The sequence below is a fragment of the Chelonia mydas genome, chromosome 17, assembly GCF_015237465.2.
Source record: "Chelonia mydas isolate rCheMyd1 chromosome 17, rCheMyd1.pri.v2, whole genome shotgun sequence".
Taxonomy (NCBI): domain Eukaryota; kingdom Metazoa; phylum Chordata; order Testudines; family Cheloniidae; genus Chelonia; species Chelonia mydas.
The window spans coordinates 3,594,263-3,617,008 of NC_051257.2; the positions used below are offsets into that span (position 1 = coordinate 3,594,263).

Genomic DNA, 22,746 nt, shown 5'->3' on the forward strand with positions numbered 1-22,746 from the left:
TTGAGGAAACTGGTTCATGTGATGTCCAGCAGTAAGAGGACTATGGAAGATGTTATTTGGTTTCCTGTCAATACCCACTGTAGTATGAGAAGTAGAGCTGGAGAAAGAGGATCAGCATACAGGAGAGACCTAGTCTGGTGTGACACCACAGCCCCAGAAAGGCAAGCAGGGCCAGGCTGCTACCAGACAAACCCATGCCTCTTAGAATGTAGCCCTAGTCTCAAAGCTTGCTCAGTAACTCTGCCTGCTGGCTTCCATCACGTACTGCTAACGAAACACATGCATCGAGCCAAATTTACCCTCTGTGGCCATCAGTTCAGCTTGTGGTAACTGCTCGGCTAACACGAAGTGTTCTATTATTTCTTTCAGGCAGGTAAATTTAACATCATTCCAACGATAATCAACGTGGGCTCAGGACTTGCGCTTATGGGTGCAGTAAGTAAATGTATCATCCTATTTATGGATGAAAGAAAAGCATCAGAACCTGAACCATGTCCAAATCCTGCAGTTGAGATGTTTCCAGGATAAACAGTTGGCCTGAAAAAATAGTCAAGTTCTTTAGAAAGGCTGATCGGTTGGGTTTGTGCCTTTAAAAGGGAGACATCAGTTAATACACTTTGTGCTGTGGGCACCCCAGCACGGCAGAACACATTAGGGAGAACAGACACTGCGGTAATGAGCACAGTATAAATGCTTAGATTATAAACTGTGCCATAGCCTTTGTTTTCCTCCTTTAACCAGTGCCTGCTGCAAATTAGGCCTACTATTGTACTTGAGAGATGCAACGCATGCAGAAGGAAAAAGCTGTGATATGCTGACATCTCTTAGCTCAGATACCGTGGTGATGACTATAGTGTGAAAGCCTAGACAGACAAAGCAAGATTAATCCCATTATCACTGAATTATTAATGAGTAGACTTTATAATAAGCCCCCTCTGAATTGTGACTTGGTGTCTTTTTCCTTCTCTTGTTTGTCCCATTGTCTGAAACCAATCTGGGCAAGATGCTCCTGCTGAGGGAAATTGGCATGTTGCTGTGTTAATGAATAAAAGCTAAATAGAATCACATTCCTGGTCCATATGTAGCAAATGCAGATGTTGATGTTTGTGAACCCGGTGTCTTTTCCATGCTAACATGTACCAGTCTTAACACTGGCTGCATTTCTTGGTAGTGGAAGTCACCAGTTATTTTTGGGTAAGCAGATATGGATGACACCGAGAAAGGATGGTGCAGCAGTTAGGGTGCTAGTCTGGGATTTAGAAGACCTGGTTTTAATTCCTGCTTTAGCTGCAGACTTCCTGTGGAACCTTGGGCAAATCACGTATTTCCTCTATGCCTCAGTTTCCCATCTGCACAACGGGGATAGATACTACAACTGTCCTGCCTCACAGGTTTGTTGTGAGGTGCTCAGATGCCCTGGAGCTATCTAATTAAGTTATATCTAGTAGCCTCGAGTATTCTGGCCCCATAGAGTGGAAACAATTGCTTTGCTAAAGCCTTTCATATGCAAGGTTGGGATTGAAGACATGACTATTTGCACTGCAGTAGTGCCTAGAGTTGCCAAACAGGACCCCAGTGTGCTAGGTGCTCTATGCACATCAGGCAAAGACAGTCCTAGCCTCAAAGAGCTTACGGTCTGAGCATGAGAGAACAGGTGGATGCAACATGCAAACGAGAGCACAGGGTGACAGTGGGAGGATCATGATTATCATAATAAGCAACAGTCACGGCAGGCTGGCTGAGAGTAGCCATTGTCAAACATTTTGTAGGCTTCACAGCACAGGTGAGTTTTCAGGAGAGATTGGGAGGAGGACAAGGTAGTGGCTTTGGGGATTTTTTACAGGGAGATTATGCATTTGCTTTCCGTTGCTTTTTATAGTACTGTGCTGCCTCAAATATTTTGCAGGGGGCTTTCTTCTGCGACGTGGTGCTGCTGTATTTGATGAAAAAGAGCAACTTCTATCGAGGCAAAAAATATGAGGAAGTGAAGTAAGTGGGACTTTTGTTGCATTTATGTGTGTAGCATTAGACCGTCCAGTCATTAAATGGACAGAAATATAGAAACACGGGAAATTTTAATTGTAGAGGAAAGGCATTTGCTTCCAGGAAATTACATGCATACAGATGAACGTAGCCAAGCTGCTCCCTCCATAAGTCATTTCTGGAGTCAGGGAAACTGCTGTGTCATTGTTCAAGCTGCAAACGGCCTCCTGCCTCTCCATCCATAACAATGCCAAATGGAATCAATGGCAACTACTAAAAGTATTGGATGCCTTGTCCTTTCACTTATAAAGATGAAAATTACAACTCCAGCCCGAGAGCTGCTACATTAAAGGGTGGATTCAGCGCTAAGCTGATGTAGGCCTGGCAGGGATGCAACAGGGGCCATGTCCTCTCAGGTGTGGCAGACTTAGACCCTGTAGATCCATTTTCTGTGCCCCTGGAGTTCAGCCAACTGAGAATGGCAGTGTGAGTCACTGCTGCACCTGCATCCATCTAATAAAACCTCGAGTACACAGTCCCTGTAATAGAACATTGTCACAGTGCCAGAGCTCCATTGCTCTGAATCCTGACGTCTGAGCGTCACGTTGACATTTATTTTTCATGTTCCGTCTAAGCTCCTTTTGATTATATTTGTGTGCAATCTACTTGAATTAACAGGGAGTTTACAGATCTACATCAGTGGAACAACTGCCCCCTCTGTTTCAATCATGAAGTTGCCAACAAATTGTGGGAAAGATTTTTTTCTAAAAAACTTGACATCACAAATTCAGTATGAGCTTCGTGGAATAGATAAGGTTATTTGTGCATGTGGATATGTGAGGAGCTCCTACTGGAGTTACAGCAAGGTGCCCTGAGGCCATTGCTGGCATTATGCAAAAATCTATGACTCAACGTAGCTTCTGTGATGTACAAGTGGACCTTAAAAAACAATCAATTGAAACAACAAACATTTGTTTTGAACACTTATAGTTTAGTCAAAACAGACTACTTATGAAAATGGCTCAGTTCTGTCCATTAGCCAAGCCAGGGAGAAATTTACCCATCTCCAGAAGCAATGGTTTAAACATTCTTTGTCTGTGTCTCCTGGAAATGCTGAAGGTCCTACCAAGACCCCTCTTCTGCTTCACAACAAGGTAAATAAACTCAAGGTACTGCCATTCTTGCCTTTTGTTCCCACAGGTCCAGTTCAAGGAAGTCTTTACCAGGTGGAACAGTGAATGGGAACCAGAACTCAGAATCACTGGCTACATTAGAGCAGCAGAGACAACTACAGACAGTTGAGACCTAAGGGTCTGTCAATTGGAAAACATGTTCCATAAAGACTACGGTGGTAAAACACAGCAACCAAACTTTGAGGTGGAGACACCCCTGGTCAGGTCTATTGTATCATTTGGATGCCCAGAGAAGAAGTCAGTTATAGCTATTCTGTTCAAGAGAGCAGTTTGCTAAAAATATCACACCTTCTGACCTAAGGCATTCTTCCCTATCTTGAGCTGATGACACCTGTCATTGCTACAGAATTTTTGTATTATAAAGAAAAATGTAGAAGAAACCAGGTGACATTTTTATATGCACATACATAGATAACCAGCATTATTCTCTAGCACTGCATTGCTTTGCTAGTGAAAGATCACTGACATCAAAGAACACGTGGCATTTGACATTGTTAGGAGGGTTGAGGTTGGGAAAACAGAATCACCTTCTGTTCAGCTGCACTGCAACACCAGTTCCCAAGTCTTGCATGATCTACCTGTAAGAGTAGATTGAAATAATTTGGGCTGCTGTTGAGATAAATGAGATCCAGTGTTCCATTCAATTTGTCTGTAGTTCAGATAACATCATACCACAGGTAAAGTGACTCTAAAGATGTTTTCACAGGAAGAGCACTTACTATATAGATCATGGTATCCTCCTATTTCCATAGAAGCACTTTACCAACCCCACTCCAAAACCAAACAGGCTCAGTGATATTTGCAGTTGGCCTGGGAAAGCTCTCATGAGCAAATAAATACAGAACTTCTGTTAAATCTAGTGTTTAAAAATACCAGAATAACCTACAGTAAAGGGATGGGGTTTGTCCCCTAGTAATTGGTCCAGGTAACTGGACATTTTGGGGTACAAGAAAGCATAGTGTGGCACAGCAGGTAGCTGATTAGGGGAATATTTTGAAACAAGTTGGGTGATACTTCTTTCTAAGGAAGTTGACAAATGCTTGTATGACTGGCCTGATAACACTTTTGTCTGCATTTTCTTTTGAACAAACTGCCCTTGGAAGCTGAATGTGGAAAGAAAGTATCAAACATTCAGTGTGTTAACAGCATGCATCAAGGCACCTGTCAATGACAGCACATTCAATGACCAAGCCTCCCTTCCTTTACCAGTTGGTTTCATCTGCTTTTCTCAGCAACTCCCTTTTATTGTCATTGTGCTTTTTGTGTAGCTCATGGATGATTATCCTCTCTACCTTACTTACTCATTCCTGACAGAGGAGGAATTTGATACTTCTGCCAGTAGGAATGGATAGTCACTGTTACTGGGTCAGGCACGCTCTAGTGAGGGACACCTACTGTGTCTGCTCTTTCGTTATCCATAGTTTGAAATGTGGGGGTGTGGGAGGGGAATAGCACCAATTGAACTTGTTTCCCAAGTCATTCTGTATCTCCTAACCCCACAAGTTACAGGATTTATTTAAAAGTTAGAAATCTAATACTTAAAATTTTTTTTTTTTGCTCCATTGGTTTTTGACTCTAAGCTCTGTGGCCTAAATTCAGATGGTGATATAACTTCCCAAAAAACACTAGGAAGCAAAACCACAAAAGTCAATTCTACTTGGCTCTGTGCTTCCTTAGAATGAATTTGACTCGCTAGCCTTGGATGAAAATGGTAGGTGGTGAAGATTAATCTGCCTTGTTTTGAAATATGACATTAATAGTCCTACGTCAGTCTTTTCACTCAATTAAAAAACTGGTGAATGATGTGTTAAGGTGAAACCTGACAGCATTAGCTTGATGCAAACAGGACTGTGTAAACTTACTAAGCCAATATAACTATCTTAACCATCTATACTTAAGTAGTTTTTGAAGCTGAAACAAATATAATACAATGCTGTATCACCTCATACTACGGTATGATTCACTCAAACAGCTCATCAGAAATAAAAACAAGGCTAGGCCTGCTTTGTAGTCTAATACTTTAACTTGCCCAAATAATGCTACCTTGTTAGAAAGGACCTAACTTACTTCCAGAGTTGAAGACTTTAGGTCCCTCATCACAAAATTTGATCCCCATTTTTTTTCTTTAAACTCTGTACAGAGATTATTCATAAACAGTAACTACCGGATTCTCAGAAGGTTTTTTTTTAAATAGAGTTTGATATTTTTCTTGGACAAATTCCACTGCTATATATTAACTCCATTTTAGGACAATGTTGCGTCTCTTCTGTAAGTTGCATTATTTTAGATAATGGTGATTAACCATATACATGCTGGTTTCTCCATTTTGTTTTGAAAAGCATGCACAACATCTGAACAAGCAGCAAAGAGTCCTGTGGCACCTTATAGACTAAGAGACGTATTGGAGCATAAGCTTTTGTGGGTGAATACCCACTTCGGCGGATGCAAGCATCTGACAAAGTGGGTATTCACCCACGAAAGCTTAGGCTCCAGTACGTCTGTCTAATAAGGTGCCACAGGACTCTTTGCCGCTTTTACAGATCCAGACTAACACAGTTACCCCTCTGATACTCAACATTTGAACAGTACAAGTATATTAATAAAGCTGCCCATCTAAGCATAGCTAAAGTGCCCATGTTTAAAAGATGCATGATAATATAGAAAAATAGCTCTGACAGAATTAAGTAACTAGACCATGTTATTTTGCAGGCGACCAAAGATAAAACTATTGTAAATATATAGTATGGCTGACAATATTAATAGTATCATTGTCAATTTCCCTTTATCATATATAACATCTTTGTTTTAATATTAAATAAAGTTTAAAATAGAGGGAAGACTACTTTAAAAAAAGCATTTCAAAGTATAAGTGGGAAAATGTTTTACACTGACTGTTCTGTGTCACTGGTTAGTAATTTATGCTTTAGAATAGGGTGAACTGCAATAATGCTACTGACTATTTGATTTTCTCCTCGTATGGAAATACTGCTAAGTGTATATAAGTGTGCTTCAGAGACCTGTCACCATACAAGTGCAGAGACTATATACCCATTCACTAAGAAAATGGATGAAGAGGGATTGCAGGGTCTATCCTATAGCTAAAAGCTACAGTTTACAGCTCAGTCTGTCCTTGATTTTCTTGCAGAAAATGAAGTATATTACCACAATAATGCATTGTATGTTTGGGGAAATACTAAGAGTGAGTCTATTCCAGATCTCTGGCCGGGGGTTTGTTCACATTAGCTATAATGAATACCGATTCTTAGGATACTGTGGTTTCCTTTGGCATAATGTAGTATGGCAGTGGAAAGCATTGTGCTACTTATTACCTTTTATATCTGCCATTAAAAAAAATGCTCTGCAAAGTCAATGTATGGAAGAGATTGAAATGTTTTAGTAGCTTTAATTTCCTGTTTGTAAAGTGACTGCACCCAGGATCACTTACACGAATGATCCAGACAAATAAGATACTTCTGTCCAGAGTTTCATGTACATTTAATTACATATTACTGTGAAATTAACTTTGTGTCAGTGTTGCCTTTCAGATTTCATTGCATTAAGCTTATGGTTAAAAATACTTTACCAATGCTTGTACGCTGGTGCAAACGGTGACAGTAGGAACACACAGTAAAATATAGCTGCTATTTCTGATCCTACAGATGCAGAATGTAAAAGGAATAAAGCCAGCCAAGAATGGTGGACAAATGGCGATTTTTAGCGATTCATAGGATACTTATAAAAGCGTGGGAAACAATTTAAGGGACTTTTCCGTAAGACATTTTACATTCAATTTACTTAGACAAATGCTACAGAATTTTGTTCTCAGACATAAGTTACTGACTGCCTTAACAATACAAGCAGTGAACAACAATTTAAAAAGCTGGCATAGTTGTTTAGATGAGTTTTTGGCAACAGTCCTCCCCTTTCATTAAAACCCATTGCAGCTAAAGTGGTTACTACTATTTTTAGTAGACATGCACCATGCCATAGAGGAAAGTCCAGAAGAGGACATACGTGAAGAGGCCTCCGATAAGCCCCCCAGTGAAAAGTGGCCTTCGGGATTTAAAGTACTTATTCCACCGCCGTCCAGCTTTTAATACCAAAAGCACTGAGAGAAGGACAGAAGCCAAGAAGTAGAAGATGAAGCCATGTAAGCCAGTCAGGCCAAGAATTCCTGCTGTTGCTCCTGACAAGGCAGAAACGGATGTCCTGCAATAATCCAGAATGGCTGCATTCCCTCGGACTGCTCCTTCGCTGATGAACTGAGGCCCTTCTCGCTTAGCCACCATGGTAGCCATTGCTCTGGTTTGGAGTCAAGGATTTCTCTCTCCCAACGAGACTAGGTCAAAGGAGAGAAAAGAAACTATTGTACTAAGTCAATTTCATTTTATTTGGGAAGATGGGACAGAACAATTTCCCCTCCTGTGCATAACTAACAACAGGACCTGAGAGTGAAAAATGCACTGCTACTTGGAAATTGTCCTCTTTAGCAAAAATCACCATCAGTAAATCGATAAACTGAAGAGTACCTATAATCTGTTGCACATTTTGGTAACATCAGGCCTGACAGCATGTGGAATGCATCAGTCATCAGAACATTGTTCATACCCTTTGAAAAAAATTAATTTGAGTAGTGTCTTGGACAAACTGTATTCCCAGTTATCTGCACTAGAAATAAGTGGTGGTCTTTGAATAACTACAAGAAATCAAGGAGCTATTCACATGTCTACTAGCTGTTATAACTGATGGTATTCAAAGAGCTGCTAAAACATTCAAGCAAATCAGGTAGTCTACACTTGGACTCTATGCAAATATAAAATTAACTTGAGTTAATCAGGTAAGTTTACATCTAAAACTCAAAGCCTTGTACAGTCATTAACACCACACACATAAACAAAACAGTACCAACCTCACTACATATGTTTACAGCACACATATTTACTTGTTAGAGTAAGAAAAATTTAGGCCATCTAAAAAAAATAGAATTTTCGTTCCAATCAATGTTCCCTCTAATTTTTTCCATCCATGTGCAGAATAAATTGGAGATGTGCATCACCAGTAGAAACAGAAAACCCATATATATATTTTTTAAAAGTAACTATAGGGATAATTACTCCAGCTAGAACAGGTTAGGCATTTTAGGACTCACTACTCAAATAATTTAAGTGTAAGAGAAATAAAAATTATGAAATGCATAGACCAGTCAAAACCCTAAAATAACACGTTGAAAGAATAAAATTAGAGACTATATGTGCATTGCAGGAAGTAGTAACACTAATACAATTATGTGTTGGGAGGTGAGTGTGTGTGTGTGAGAGTGACAGACAGGGTGTGTGCTGACTGCTGGGGATGATTCTGAGAGATGCCATGCGCTGTCTCTTTAAGACACTCACTGAAAGCTCTCCTGCTCTGTCCTGAAGCCCTCTTGTCCCCCCTTCCCCACTCTGCAGAGATGGGGTATGTGGGGGTGGGGGGGAAGTATGTGTGAGCTGGCTGCTGGGGAAATCTCAGTGCACTGTCTCTTTAAGAAAGGCACTCACCATTCACCCCAGCAGTTCCAAGTCCTTCCTGAGCCAGGCTGTGTCCCCTCTGCCCTGCTCTGCAGAGATGGGGTACAGGGTCAACATCCTGACATCAGCACCCTTCCCCCCCCGCAAAGCAAGTAGGAGAGGAGCAGCTGCAGGACAAGCACTGTGGGGGGAGAGGCACATGAACACATGTTGCCAGGGTGTAGATGCTCAGCTAATCACCTGGGCAGCCACTTGGCCCAAGCATGCAGCTTACAGGGAACCTAGCTTCCAGTATAAGACTTGCAAGCCCAATTTAGAGATGAATAACCTCACTCTATGGCCTTTTCCTGCAACATATTGTTGTGTACATACACATAGTTCTAACAGCAACTCAACTTTTAAATTCACATCCTCCTTTTCCTTGTTATCCTCCTTGTTGTAGCACACAGAGTTTGGATAAGATTTCCTATTTACACTTAATTTCGATCAGTCTGGTCTGTTCAACAATGCCACCTCTTTAGCTAGCTACCTAAATTTTGAAGTTGTAATTAAATCCAAGGAAGAAGTATCTAGACACTACAGAACCCAATAAACCAAATATAGCTGCACACTGCATTAAAGCCAGTGCTTGGCATTTCTATAGCATTTTTTATCCAATGATTTCAGTGTGCTTTACTAATATTAAAGAACCCCTCCTCCACTTGGCTTAGACCCAAAATAACTAGATACAGGGATCACTCTACTCAACAGTGTAATGCAGCTATCACTAGGGTGGAACATGCTAGTTGTTCAATAGCAACACTACATAAGACTTCAGGACTAAAAGCAAAGAGCATTGTGCTTAGTTGAAGCTTCTGGGAAATTTGGAGTGCCTCAATGTAATTACCTGAGGTGGAATGCAACCAGAACACAAAAGCGAAAGGGCTTGTCAAGCAGTTTAGACCCCAACTGTAGCTTTCTGTAAAAGAAAGATTTCACAAACTTTAATATTCATAGATATGTTATACAAGATGGCAGTAAAAGCAGATTTAAATCCACATCTCCTCCTTTCCCTGGTCCGAGTCAAAGCAAAACCACCCAGCCCCAAGCTAGCTCCCTTTCCCCCATGCTGAGTGAAGCACAGGTGAGGAATTTGGAAGTTTAAACTCACCCCTCATTTAGTGTTCTCTGGGGTCACCGACTCCAGGAGGGACTAAAAGAAAGCACCGCTTTTACCCCCAGCCAAGACACCAAGTGCAGCTGCAATTTAGCCCTGAGCATGGCTGGGGATACAGGATCAGCCTGGGGGATGGAGACCGCAGTGCCATGGCCGGGCCCGTGGGGACACCACCCTGTGCTGCAGAACCAGGCTGGCCCCAGCTCGCTCCTGCACCTTTATGGGGCAGAATATCGGCCTCGAAACTACTCTGCGCCCCTTCCCGCAGCCCGGCTTTCACACTAGAAACAGCAGGTCCCGAGCGCATCACCAGCGGCCTCCGGGCGGCGGGGCGGGGCGGGGCGGCGCGGCGCGAGCCCCCCCACTCCCACCCCGCCCCGGGGAGGCTGCCGGAGCCCCGCCCTCGCCTCGCCTCGCCCCGCCCCGGGGGCCGCCCCCGCCCCCGCCCCGCCCCGCCCGGGGGGCCGCCGGAGCCCAGCCCTCGCCCGGGGGCCCAGGCCTGGACGGGGGCCGCCCAGAGCAAGGCGCAAAGGACATGCCTGAAGCAGCGCCGCCGGGCTCGGTTTGACCCGAGGGTGAAGGTGAGGCCAGGCCCTGGACGACGTCACTACGGACCCCCAGCGGCCGCACTGCCCCGCTGAGGTAACAGCCGCGACTCACCCGCGCCTACCGCCGGCGGCAGCCCGCCATCTTGGAACAAAGGCTGCTGGGAAACGTCGCGCCCCCCCGTCCCGCCCCGCCCCGCCCTTGATGCGCACGCGCCGTTGCTCCCTCGGCCTGAGGCGGCGCCCGATTGGCTCCCCGGCTGCGGAGCGAGGGGCGGGGCCGGAGGGACCTTTTGTTGGCGAGGCGGCGGGCGCGCCGGCGAGTCGGGCGCGAGCTGCCGGGCGGGGCCATGTCGTACATCCCGGGGCAGCCGGTCACCGCCGTGGTGGTGAGTGGGGCAGGGGCCGCCCCCGGGCGGGGCCGAGCGCTGGGGGGGGAGGCGGCCCCTGCCGGGACCGTGTCCCCGTAGCGCCCCCCCCGCCCGGCAGGACCTCGCCCGGAGCAGCCCCCTCAGCTCTGGCGGCGGCGGGTCGCGAACCGCCCGGGGCTGCCGCACCGGCCACGGGGCGCAAAGGGGCGTGCGCGTGCTGGGTTCCCGCCCCCCCCGGGGAGAAGGGGAAAAGTCTCCCTCGGGCTGCTCGGCTCCCAGTAAAACCCACCACGGGGGGGGGCGTTTGACAGCAGCGCAGCGTGTGTGGGAACGAGTGCCGGGCTCGGGGGGCGCGGGAGCCGGGGGCGGGCGCGAGTCCTCGGGCCGCGCTTCGCTTCAGGAGTCGGAGGGAGGTTCCGAGCTGCGCCGCGGGAAGCGCTCGGGCGGAGCGTCGCGCGGTGAAAGCGCCCCCTGGCGGCGCGAGGGGCCGAGCACTGGGAGAGCGGAGTCCCAGTCTGCCTCCGCCGCTGGCCTGCGGGGCGGCCTGGAGCCAGGCCCCTCGCTGCTCCGTGCCTCTGTTTCCCCCGTCTCCAAAACGACCTCCTTTATAAAGCACTCCGTAAGAGCTACCTAGTCTGTAGCAAGTGAGCTCTCGCTCACCAAAGCTCATGCTCCAATAAATTGGTTAGTCTCTAAGGTGCCACAAGTCCTCCTTTTCTTTTTGCGGATAGAGACTAACACGGCTGCTACTCTGAAACCTGGGCAGTCGAAACGTGGAGCGAGCTAGTGTACTGGAGGCAACTCGAAGAGACCTCTCCAGTTCACTGACTATTCTGAAGCATGTAACAATTCTTTCCCCCATCCTTGATGCACCTGCATGTGTGCATGTATACATGAGCACCTAAGTAACAAGGTGGTAAAACAGTATTTGAGAAATGTGCTCTGAAGCAAAAGAACCGTAGCATGTTTCTAGATTTGGGGTAGGGGGAATGGAAAAGTGAAACTAATTCATTCTGGTGGTGTGAAAGGATTGGGTGACTTGGCTTCCCTTATTGTATTTTTTTTAATTAAGGATTTTACTACAAATATACTTTAGGTTATACCATTTTTCTTACCACTTTCATCCAAAGATTGAAGTATCATTATCCCCTCTGTACATCCAGGAAAACTGAAGCACAGATGTGATCTGACTTGCCCAAGATCATATAGTGAGTCAGTGGTAGAGCAGGGAACAAAAGCTAGCTGTCCTGTCTCCCAGGTCCACTGGATTATGCTGTCTCCGCTATTTGCTTATGGGTATGTTTCTGATGAGCACAGGACTGCAGCGATGCATGTCACTTTGCAGTAGCTGTAGTGGAGGGGATGAAAAAATAACCTTTTTTGCACAAAGTCTCTGACAGTCAGATAAGAACAAAGAACTTAGAGGCTGTATGAGCTGGTGTGAGTTCTGCCACTAATGCAAGCCAGCGCAGGTTGGATGGGGGCCGATTTGACTCCAGAATCAACCCTTCTCCGTAGAAAATAAGCCCAGTAAAATATATCATAAGTGTAGAGGTGAAAATTTGCCACATATCAGTGTGGTGCACACCGTGGCACGCACTAGCTGTCCAACCAAGTGATTGTCAAACAAGTCAGATTTCTGACATCTCCCTGCAATGCCAGGCAGCCTAACTGAGCGCAAACTGGAATCATGGTACGTGCTGTGATTTAAGAGGCATAGCATAGTCAACTTGCCACTTATCAGAGGACTTCACCTCAGATGTCAGACCTCTCTAACAGTATTTTTCTTCGAAAACCATTGTGATCTTGATGGAAAGTGTTCACTGTTTAGCTTGGCAGATGGTGCCTTCTGGGATAGAAGATGATGGTGCACAGATTACAATGGGTTACTTTTCCTGTGGGTAAACACCCTGCACACCATGTTGCTCAAGGAGCATAGGTCTTCTTGAATTGGAATCTCAGTATCACCAGTTAACAAAACAAAACCAAGAATGTCCTTGTTCAGCTAAAGTTGTGGTGCCTTAGCGCCCCCCCTGCACACGCTAGATAAAAATGCCATGTGACTGCACGCTGTTGCTGTTAGCCTTGTTCTCAACAACCAGCCTCCGAGCCAATTCCAGTGTTGAAGACAACATAAAAAGATACCAAATCGGCTGCCATCCACTTGTTTGGCTGCCAGCCTGGAGTCTGTTCCTTGTCTGTCTCTTATTATGGTATGCTGCAATTTTTAGTTTGTCTGTGGAAGTTGTCAGTATTTCCAGTGAGCTCATATGGAGTCTCACTCCAATTAAAATGACTATTTGTTTACTTGGCTGAGTTACAGACACCTCCCTCTTCTATTCCAGATGGGCTCACTTGACCCAGGGAAGCATTCTGATGAATGGAAAAAGACAGCCGTGCAAACTTGAGGGAAGAAAAACTTCAAAAATCGTACATGTAGCCTTTAGAGTAGCAGCTGTGTTAGTCTGTATTCGCAAAAAGAAAAGGAGTACTGTGGCACCTTAGAGACTACCAAATTTATTTGAGCATAAGCTTTTGTGAGCTACAGCTGAATACACTGAATGCATCCGATGAAGTGAGCTGTAGCTCACGAAAGCTTATGCTCAAATAAATTTGGTAGTCTCTAAGGTGCCACAAGTACATCTTTTCTTTTTACATGTAGCCTGTAATTTTGCCCTCAACCTATGCTTTCTTTCCAGGAGTTGCTGTCAGAAGGGAAAGCTAGTTACCATACCCAATCTGTACCTAGAGGAGATAGGTTGTTTACATTTTGGAGTATCTCACAGGGAAGAACCTTCCCCTGAGCAGGGAAAAACAGTTTCTAATCTCTCAATACAAAGTGTCACTCTGGTAGCATGACAAGACTTACTGACTGTTCTGTGTCCTCCACTAGACAGTGCTGCATGGTGCTCTTTAAAAGTTGAGTGGCATCTGCTTTAGCTATTCTAGTCTTGTGAAGTAGATTAAAAAAATTTAATTTTGTACTTCACTAGCTAAAACCCTTGTGAAAATGAGATGCCAAGCAAGCTTTTGCAAATTAAATCCTTGTTTCTGGTTTTATCTGTAATCTGTGGGTTTGCAATGCTATAGTTAAGAGTTCTGTTACTATAGAGGCAGTAAAAAACATACAACTGTAGTTGGTCATGCTTGAGTTCATTAAATTAAAATATTCTAAGATAGTAACGTGAACTACTTTCCTTGATGAAACAAGATTGCAAAGCAATTCACTTTGAATTACCAGTCACACTCAAACCAGGCTTCCTGGTGATGTGTATGATAAATCTCATAATTTTGGTGAAAGTAGGTCATGCAGCAAAGGCTGCACAAATCATTTGTTTGGCAGAGCAGTTTGTAGCCTGGGGGCATCTGGGCCTAATTCAAGAGGAAAGACTAAACAACTTCTTTTGCAGAGAGGCCCCGGCTGGACAGGGTTCTGGATGAGATCATGACTCCCCTTCATATCTCTGTCACTAAGACTGCCTCTGCTGTTACTCATACAACGTTTTAAAATCTCTTGGTGTCTGAACCTTCTCATCAAGACTTTTTTAGTGCTCTTGATGCCGGGGCGACTTTACAGCTGGTCTTGTGAACCCTTTGGTAGTTGGACTCTCTTCAGCCGAGTTAGTAGCCTACGTTCAGAGTACTTTAAGTTTCTGAACATGTTGCAGACAACAGAAGTCTCTGCCCCATTATCTATTGTGGATGAGTGACAATAGTAGGATACATGCTCCCATTGGCAGAGCGCAAAGGAGGAACTCGCAGTTTTTCCATGGACAAAACAACGTAAGATGTGTGGGTTTGAGAGACTGCTCGTTATTGACACTTGCATTTTACTGGCTTGAAGGAAACTGATCTCTAATATAATTCTACTGCTGTTGGAGCCATCCCTCCTTCCATTTCAATTGTGGTAACAGAGATAGAGGTTAAACTCCTTTAGATGCTTAAGTGCCAAGCCCTTTAGGGATATGTTTGGAGATGCTTATTTCTGTTGTGGCTTACTAGCAAGGACAACAAAGTGCTCCTCAGTTACTGCTGAAGGGCAGAAATGGTTCATCTTAATGATAACTTTTAAACAGGATCAATTAAAACAAACAGCTGTTGCCCAAGTTAAGTTTGCTTGTCTCTTTGGGATAGATAGCAAATGCTCCCATCCACCAATGGGTTTTAGATCCAGAGATCCCTGCTCATTGTCTAAGCAAATATAAAAAACATGCTTGTGATATGGCCTTCGTTTGTAAACTATCTTATGTGCTTCCTTTGTCTGGAAGTTACACAGTAGCTCATCAAACAAAATCTGTTGTCCTGTGTTCAGAGATAGTTACATGTAATAAAGCTAAACTTAATCTACTCTGGCTGGAGTAGAAGAAGGAATGTGAATCCTGCACTTTTTCCCCCTCCCATCTCTTTCAGCAAAGAGTTGAAATCCATAAACTCCGTCAAGGTGAAAATCTGATTCTTGGATTCAGTATTGGAGGTGGAATTGATCAGGACCCTGCTCAGAATCCTTTCTCTGAAGATAAAACTGACAAGGTCAGATTCTCTTTGAACTTAAATAATTAAGACCCCCAGTAAGAGGCTGAGTGCCCTCAACTCACCTTGAATTCAGTGAGTGGTGCACACTTTTTGTAAGCCTATGCCTGGTCCTCCCTCAGTCTGATTGGTCCATGTTATACTCCCTTCCCACTTAGTCAATGTAGCCAACTTGCACTGCTGCTGCATTTGGGCTCTTGTGTGACTCATCTGTTTTCTAATATCAGACTTGTTTTTTAATGGAATCCATTTTTAAGGTGCTGCTAGGTAAAGGTTATTGCCTTGTGTGCATTTGTAACCGTTCCAACTGGAATAACTAAAACATGACTCTTACAGGGCATCTATGTAACAAGGGTGACAGAAGGAGGCCCAGCAGAAGTTGCCGGACTCCAGGTTGGAGACAAGATAATGCAGGTAAATTCAAAGGTAGGAAGAGGAACATACTGGAATGCCTAGATGCAGGATAATCCCAGCCCAGAAGATCCCTAGGGAGCACTGCTTTCCAGGCTATTTCAGAGGTAGGGTGATGGTGAATCTCATCTACTTGTTCTATTCTTGACTGTTTCACCTGCTCATTGTTCCACTGCTGTATGTGCTACCCAAGGAAGTTTATAAAAGGTCACTGCCTTCCCATATGGATTGTATGCTTCCATATCTCCAGACAAGAGGCTTCTGGCTGTAACTGCCAACATGAATGCCCCCTGCAGAAGAGTGACTTATAGCTAGTTAGTCACTAAGTCACAATTGAGCACGTGGTCTTGAATGGTCATGAACTCTTGTGAACCTCAAAGCTCTGAAAGTAGTGCCTGGCAACCATTCTGCAATACCAGAACTTGAGTTAGATCATGAAGAAGCAGACTGACACATGTTCTTTCCCCCAAACACGCCTGTGTGGGGCTGGGCTTTTAATAGTGATCCATCCAAGGTACTAAGGGTAACCCAGCAGGTAGAAGAATGTCATTGCTACCACATTAGGCACATACCTGGTGGTCATCCCCAGAGGGGATATAGATGCAACCCTCATGGTGAGGGGTTTTTGTATCACATGTCTAAATGTTGTGGAGTATCCAATTTGAAAAACTGATAAAATCCAAAAAGGGCCTTTACTTGTAGAATCAGTCTACTTTTAACAAAATTGGCAGAAAGCTTCTAAATACAACTGATAATGCAAGTGTGTACTCCAAATAGTCCTGTATGGAAAGTTTTTGGGAAATATTTAGTCCCTTTGTGTATAGTTGATGCAATCTACTCTGGCTGGAGTAGAAGAAGGAATGTGAATCCTGCCAACCCCCCCCCCCCCCCCGTACTTTTTTGCCTTCAGTTAAAGCAGAAGTCTATAGTCACATGACAGTATGAGCTTGTTTGTACCATGTAATACCTCACAATACAGTGTTTGTAGAATGGACTCATTTGAGAAGAGTTTTTGTCTGCTATGTTTATGAAGTTATGTAGATAAGACCCCTACCCCTTAATTATAAAGCATATATAATTTGATACCTGCTCAGCTGGAGACATTAAGCTAAACAAGCACATACAACTATAATTATCGTCTTACTGTCACTGAGTACAATGACAATACATGTATGCTATTTATATAACAGTAAGGACTCAGTAGCCAGGCTGTAGAATGTCTTGTATGAATATCTTGTGAATAACAAACTAGCACTCTAACGTAACCCCTGTATACAACTGTGAGCTACTGGATATCTAATGCAATGCCCCTTTGGGCCATATTAACTCAAAAAATAATCACAGAAGTTTGCAGACTGTTGAAACATTTCCACTGCCCCTCAGAATCTGTCTCTGATGTGCACAGTCGCTGCACTTGTTACTGTCACAGCTGCATGCATCAAGCACACCAAATCTTCCCTGCAGCATTTGCATCTCCTTGTTGCACAGGTACTCACACCTACACTGCACAAAGGTGAGGCTGGCTACTGGAATAGGCCATACCCCTAATAATTTTTGATGCCCTTTTCTCAATTCCAGTATCTTTTTTGAGAAGGGGTGACTATATCTGCATGCAGTATTCTAGATGTTGGTGTACTGTGAATTTATATAAAGGCAATATATTTTCCGTCTTATCTATCCCTTAATGATTCCCAATATTGTTTGCTTTTTTGACTGCTGCTGCACATTGAGTGGATATTTTCAAAGAATTATCCATAATGACTCCAAGATCTGTCTTGAGCGGTAACAGCTAATTTAGACCCCATTTTATATATAGTTGGGATTGTCTTCCAGTGAGCACTACTTTGCAGTTATCAACATTGAATTTTGGTGTGTGCATCTTTGTGAGAGCTCCTTTTAGTCATGCATGTTGTTGCATGTGTGATGTCTACAAAAAAAAGTGAGATCCCTTTATCTATTAGCAGACTGCTTTGGACTTAACTATCTTGAGTAGTTTTGTATCATGTGCAAATTTTGCCACCTCACTCTTTTGCCACCCCTTTTATGAATGTTGAACAGGACTGGTCCCTGTACTGACCTTAGGGGACACCACTATTTACCTCTCCATTCTGAAAACTGACCATTTATTCCTACCCTTTGTTTCTGGTCTTTTAACCAGTTACTGATCCATGAAAGGACCTTCCCTCTTCTCCAATGACTGCTTACTTTGCTTAAGAGACTTTGGTGAGGGATCTTGTGAAATTTAAGTACACTATACTTGTCCACATGCTTGTTGACCCCCTCAAAGAATGCCTATAGATTGGTCAGGCATGATTTCCTTTTACAAAAGCTGTGACTCAGACCCAACAAACAATGTTCATCTATGTCTGATAATTCTGTGTTTTACTATATTTCAACCAGTTTGCCCAGTGCTGAAGTTATGCTTGCCATGCTCACCTCTGGAGCCTTTTTTTAAAATGGGTGTTACATTAGCTCTCCTCCAGTAGTTATGTAGTCAGTTCCCCCTTGTGCCTCCTGAGAAGGGATTTGAGCAGGCAACTGCTATCTCCCCAGTGAGTGCCCTAATTGCTGCACTAAGGGACAGTCTGATGTCAGTTGCTTGTATTCTGCTGTTGAAGCTCTTCCACTTTAATTAAATAATAATTGGGTCAGACACCATAAGAATCACTTAACCCCACCCACTGGAGTATAAACTCACCCAGGGTGTGGGAAGAGTCTGGTTAAAGTCTCACTTTGTCTCCTGAGAGGGGATTTGAACAGCCATCTGCCTGCCATGCAAGTAACTGCCCTAACAGGTAGGCTATGAGGTATCCTGCTGTGAGCGTTGCTCAGTTAGATGTTAATTAGGCCAAAGCAAAGATGGGCTGTAAGGCGCCCTTGGTAGTGTAGTGGTTATGCTGCCACACTGTGCTGGTGGAGAGCAGGGCTCAAGTCCTGAGCCAGGAATGAGCCTCAGGGAGTTCAAGTCCTTTTTCTTGAAGCCATTCCACTTTAAATATTAATTGGGCCAAAGCAAGACAAAGCAGCAAAGAGCCCTCTGTGGTGCAGGCGTAGGGTAGGTGCCTAGAATGCAGGAGACCCTGGTTCAAGTCTTGCCTCTGCCTGGGGAGCTTTGCCACCTAAAGTTCTATTTTTAAATTAAAATTGATCTGCACAAAACTCAAACCACTCCTTCATCCCCAGTTGCTAGGTTACTCGCCCAGGGGCCAGGAGACCTTAGACCACATCCCTTGCTCTGTGAAGGGATTTGGACGAGGGCCTCCTGTTGCCCTGGCAGCTTCAGGGGGGGATGTCCCTTTCCTTCTCCAGGACAAGGGGATTCAAACCGGGAGCTCTCCCTCACTGAGATGTGCCCTGGAAGGCTGGGAATCCCCCTACAAATCCCATCTTCAAATCCTGGTTCTGCCTGTTGAACCAGAATCCCCCACCTCCTAGGTGATATCCAACCACTGGACTAGGGAGTGATTCTAACTCCTGGCCTGGCCCAAACACTACTTAAGTAAAGGGGAACAGCTCCAACAGGCAAGTATGAGGCCACCCCCACCCAGTATAGCCTACACTCCAATGAGCAGGCAGAGGGGGAATTGAATCAGACTCTCCTACAGCCTGGGGGAAGAACTCAAACCACTGGGTTATACAGCAGTCCTGATGCTAGCTGTGGCCCATTTACTATGTAATTTTTTTAAAGTGTACCAGCTTCAGTAAGAGCAGAAGAGAAACGCACACCAGACCCTCCCTTAGTTCTGCAATGAGGGAACTCACCTGAGAGCCAGCAGAAATGTCTGAACAGTTTTTCCCTTGGGTAACAAAGTGTCCTTGAGATGGTGAAGTGATTGGGTGCTGTTCATTAAGTCTGTGCTTCCACTCGGTTTTCTCTCTGCCTTCTCCACATCTTCAAGTCCTTCAGTGCATGTTCAAACTTTCTCTAAGCTAAGTCTCTTCTCATATACTTCCTCATTCCAGGCGACACCAGGACTCCTGCAGGTATGTTTGTTGTACTAGCAGTTCTTAAATTGTCTGGTACTTCTCCAAAGCAAACCTTTGAACCTTAAAGTTCACCCTATCTTGACTTAACCCAGTAGTGCCAAGACACTGTGATAGACAGGCCCCAGCTTGCTAGTCACCTTCACAAGGCTAGCTCCATTGACAGTATTGTTTCCTGATAAAACTTCTCTTGTAGGTGAACGGGTGGGACATGACAATGGTAACTCATGACCAAGCGAGGAAGAGACTGACAAAGAGGAATGAAGAAGTGGTACGGCTCCTGGTGACCAGACACTCCCTGCAGAAGGCTGTTCAGCAGTCCATGATGTCCTAATTATGCAATGGGCTTGGGGGTGGGGGGCAGAGGGAGGGATCTATAGAGTGACACTCCCTTTTTCTAAGGAAGCAAATACTAGATCTGAGTTGTTTGCAAACACTAGTGCTGCCCAACAAGGTAAATATGCACCATTTTTACTCTAAACTGAGAATAGTAAATTCTAGCCACTCCAGAAGCAAGTTTCTCTTTCAGAAAGGCTTCCAGTAGCATATGCTGCATAAAACAGCACCTTACCATACTGTGTATGCAAAGTGTAACACTACGGCGGCAGGGGAAGTTAGCAGTTAAGAACATGCAAAACACTAAATACTTTTCTTAGGGAAGAAACTGTGGAAAAATGCAGTTAACTTAGTGGGAGATGATTCTCCTATAGTGCAAGAGTTCCCCATTGCTTAGCATTTAAAGCTCTGTTAGCTGCTTCTGCAAAGGAGTGAATGATTAACAGTGGGGAGAGGAGGTAGTGTTTTTACTGTAAGTTTTCAAAATCTAATGTTAAGGGTTAGATTGTCCCTTGCTAGTTCAGGTTCAGGTTTTTAAGATGCTACATCTAAGTTTGTAGAAAGTCCAATAAGGACATCTCGATGCTACTCTTAGCATCAAGTGCTACCAAAAGTTAAGCAGAATATCTTGCAGTGTTTGAGGGATAGTCTGTCCTGAAGAGTTCACTGCAAGATTTTAGTCTGCTTCACCAAGCAGCTCATCATAAAAGGGACACAAGTTTGAACTAGCAGTTGGTGCAGAAACAGATTATAATGGAAGCTGTGTGGGATTTAGTAACAAATTCCAAGACTTTACAGTTGCAAAGTACCTCTATACAAGACAAAATTATGATTGCTTCATAAAGTACTTGGGAAACAATACCAGCTTTAACATGCCATAACTATTGCAACTCCAGGGCTTATGTTTTTTTTAAAAAAAAATGTAATTGGGAAAGAGATGGAAACCTTTGTCATTGCTGACCATACAGGAGACATTTACAAAGTTCCACTTCCTCATTCCACATTTAGCAGAGAGAATCTTCAAATAGAAGGGGCAGCTGGTCTGTTTTGTAGGGGGAGACTTATTTAAATCTTGTATTAAGTAGAAATGTGCAAACAAGCTTGCAAACATCTATTGTACCAAAATTCCTATCCCTGCACCTGTGGTAGGCAAATGTACACTACAGAAATCCTTCACAAAGGCCAAACTATGGATTTGTAGGAGCTTTTGCAGAAAAGATTCCTACAAATCCTTAAAGGGTTTCAGACTCTTCAGTGAACCACATTTACACTTTAAGGCATTATAAAGGCTAGCTTTAATTAGTTACTCAAAATTGCTTCATTGTCCAGAACTAGTTTTAATGACACTGTATATGACCTCTTTACTTCAACTGTCTTCAGGCTAGTTAAAAAAAATTTTAACTAGAACACTGAAGAGGTTGTAGACTAACTTATTACTGCAGTGCTATTTAGGTTCTGACTTCAATGAATTTTATAAACTTGATAAATGCATCTCAAAGAATGTTCCACTCTATCTCGACATACCAGCAGATGCCTCTTTTTATACTTTTTTACCTTCTTCAGTAATACAAAAAAATCCAAAAGGAATTTTGGACATTTAAATTACAAATCCTGTGGTAGTAAATAGCTTTACAGATAGGCCTTATTTTTGTTTACTGTAGAAAAAAGTACACTGCTATTTGTACTGTGGTCTTGATTTTACACAATAAAATGAATTTAAGAAACTGTCTCTAGTAAGACATTTATGTAATTACACATTTATGTATTTACACCCTTTTTGTGCAAACTTCCTACCCCTCCAATTCTTCTGATTTAGAACAGGTTGAGTGCTGCCTGACAACATTTAGACAGCCACATTCTGCTGAAGTAAAGATATGCTAAACAGCTAATAGTAAAGTGACAGTCAGCAAATTCTGCACCCATTTACAACTTGGAGCATCTCTGAGGGAGAAGTACATTCTCTTCTGAAATTTTACTATCTTAAACTTTTTGGTGAAGAACAAGTTAATTTTTCCTCTGGCAGGAGGGTCACAGGACTAAGTAATCAGACCTTGAACACTAGTGATTCTAAATCGTGTGTTTAAGAGTCCCTTTTAGTATAAGGTTTCAGAGTAACAGCTGTGTTAGTCTGTATCTGCAAAAAGAAAAGGAGGACTTGTGGCACCTTAGAGACTAACCAATTTATTTGAGCATAAGCTTTCATGAGCTACAGCTCACTTCATTGGCTGCATGCTGTGGAAATCGCACAAGACATTTTATACACAGACACCATGAAACAATGCCTCTTCCCACCCCACTCTCCTGCTGGTAATAGTTTATCTAAAGTGATCATCAAGTTGGGCCATTTCCAGCACAAATCCAGGTTTTCTCACCCTCCGCGGGGATGAAATGAGCTATTGCCAACAGGAGAGTGAGTTTGTGGGGGGGGGTGAGAAAACCTGGATTTGTGCTGGAAATGGCCCACCTTGATTATCATGCACATTGTAGGGGGAGTGGTCACTTTGGATGAGCTATTACCACCAGGAGAGTGAGTTTGTGTGAGTATGGGGGTGGGGGAGTGAGAAAACCTGGATTTGTGCTGGAAATGGCCCACTTTGATTTTCATGCACATTGTAGGGGGAGTGGTCACTTTGGATAGGCTATTACCAGCAGGAGAGTGAGTTTGTGTGTGTGGTTTTTGGAGGGGGATGAGGGGGTGAGAGAACATGGATTTCTGCAGGAAATGGC

General features: G+C 43.8%; 3 protein-coding genes across 12 annotated transcripts in view; 2 read left to right on the forward strand and 1 right to left on the reverse strand.

The window, feature by feature from the left end:
- The window catches only part of P2RX5 (purinergic receptor P2X 5), a 25,584-nt gene extending 18,887 nt beyond the window's left edge, over positions 1-6,697 (forward strand). The window contains exons 10-12 of one of the 2 annotated variants that reach the window (XM_007057658.4): positions 370-435; positions 1,907-1,989; positions 3,184-6,697. In XM_007057658.4, coding sequence (XP_007057720.2) covers positions 370-435; positions 1,907-1,989; positions 3,184-3,292 — 258 coding nt within the window. In that variant the 3' untranslated portion in view covers positions 3,293-6,697. The remainder of the gene's footprint in view (positions 1-369; positions 436-1,906; positions 1,990-3,183) is intronic. The other variant, XM_037880444.2, reaches the window with a different exon arrangement.
- Positions 6,653-10,646, reverse strand: EMC6 (ER membrane protein complex subunit 6). 8 transcript variants are annotated; one of them, XM_037880454.2, is made up of 4 exons: positions 10,503-10,646; positions 9,573-9,644; positions 7,706-7,785; positions 6,653-7,515 (listed from the first exon to the last, which is right to left on the reverse strand). In XM_037880454.2, the coding sequence occupies exon 4, from the start codon at positions 7,472-7,474 to the stop codon at positions 7,142-7,144; it is 333 nt and encodes a 110-aa protein (XP_037736382.1). In that variant the 5' UTR covers positions 7,475-7,515; positions 7,706-7,785; positions 9,573-9,644; positions 10,503-10,646; the 3' UTR covers positions 6,653-7,141. The 8 variants fall into 8 exon arrangements, with proteins under 8 accessions (XP_037736382.1, XP_037736381.1, XP_043387147.1 ...); XM_037880453.2 differs by lacking the exon at positions 7,706-7,785 and adding an exon at positions 8,717-8,775; XM_043531212.1 differs by lacking the exon at positions 10,503-10,646 and adding an exon at positions 9,837-10,155.
- Positions 10,637-21,744, forward strand: TAX1BP3 (Tax1 binding protein 3). Of its 2 annotated transcripts, none has more exons than XM_037880448.2 (4): positions 10,637-10,776; positions 15,169-15,288; positions 15,625-15,702; positions 19,880-21,744. In XM_037880448.2, the coding sequence occupies exons 1-4, from the start codon at positions 10,738-10,740 to the stop codon at positions 20,015-20,017; spliced, it is 375 nt and encodes a 124-aa protein (XP_037736376.1). In that variant the 5' UTR covers positions 10,637-10,737; the 3' UTR covers positions 20,018-21,744. The 2 variants fall into 2 exon arrangements, with proteins under 2 accessions (XP_037736376.1, XP_043387145.1); XM_043531210.1 differs by lacking the exon at positions 10,637-10,776 and adding an exon at positions 13,304-14,541.
- Positions 21,745-22,746: the final 1,002 nt, after the last annotated feature.

What these genes read in the sequence shown, in the direction of transcription:
- EMC6 (XM_037880454.2), bottom strand. Translation starts at nt 7,474, where the DNA reads ATGGCTACCATGGTGGCTAAGCGAGAAGGGCCTCAGTTCATCAGCGAA.
- TAX1BP3 (XM_043531210.1), top strand. Translation starts at nt 14,461, where the DNA reads ATGAGTGACAATAGTAGGATACATGCTCCCATTGGCAGAGCGCAAAGG. An exon ending in CTGAAGATAAAACTGACAAG is followed by an intron (nt 15,289 to 15,624) that starts GTCAGATTCTCT and finishes TGACTCTTACAG; the next exon opens with GGCATCTATGTAACAAGGGT. An exon ending in TTGGAGACAAGATAATGCAG is followed by an intron (nt 15,703 to 19,879) that starts GTAAATTCAAAG and finishes CTTCTCTTGTAG; the next exon opens with GTGAACGGGTGGGACATGAC.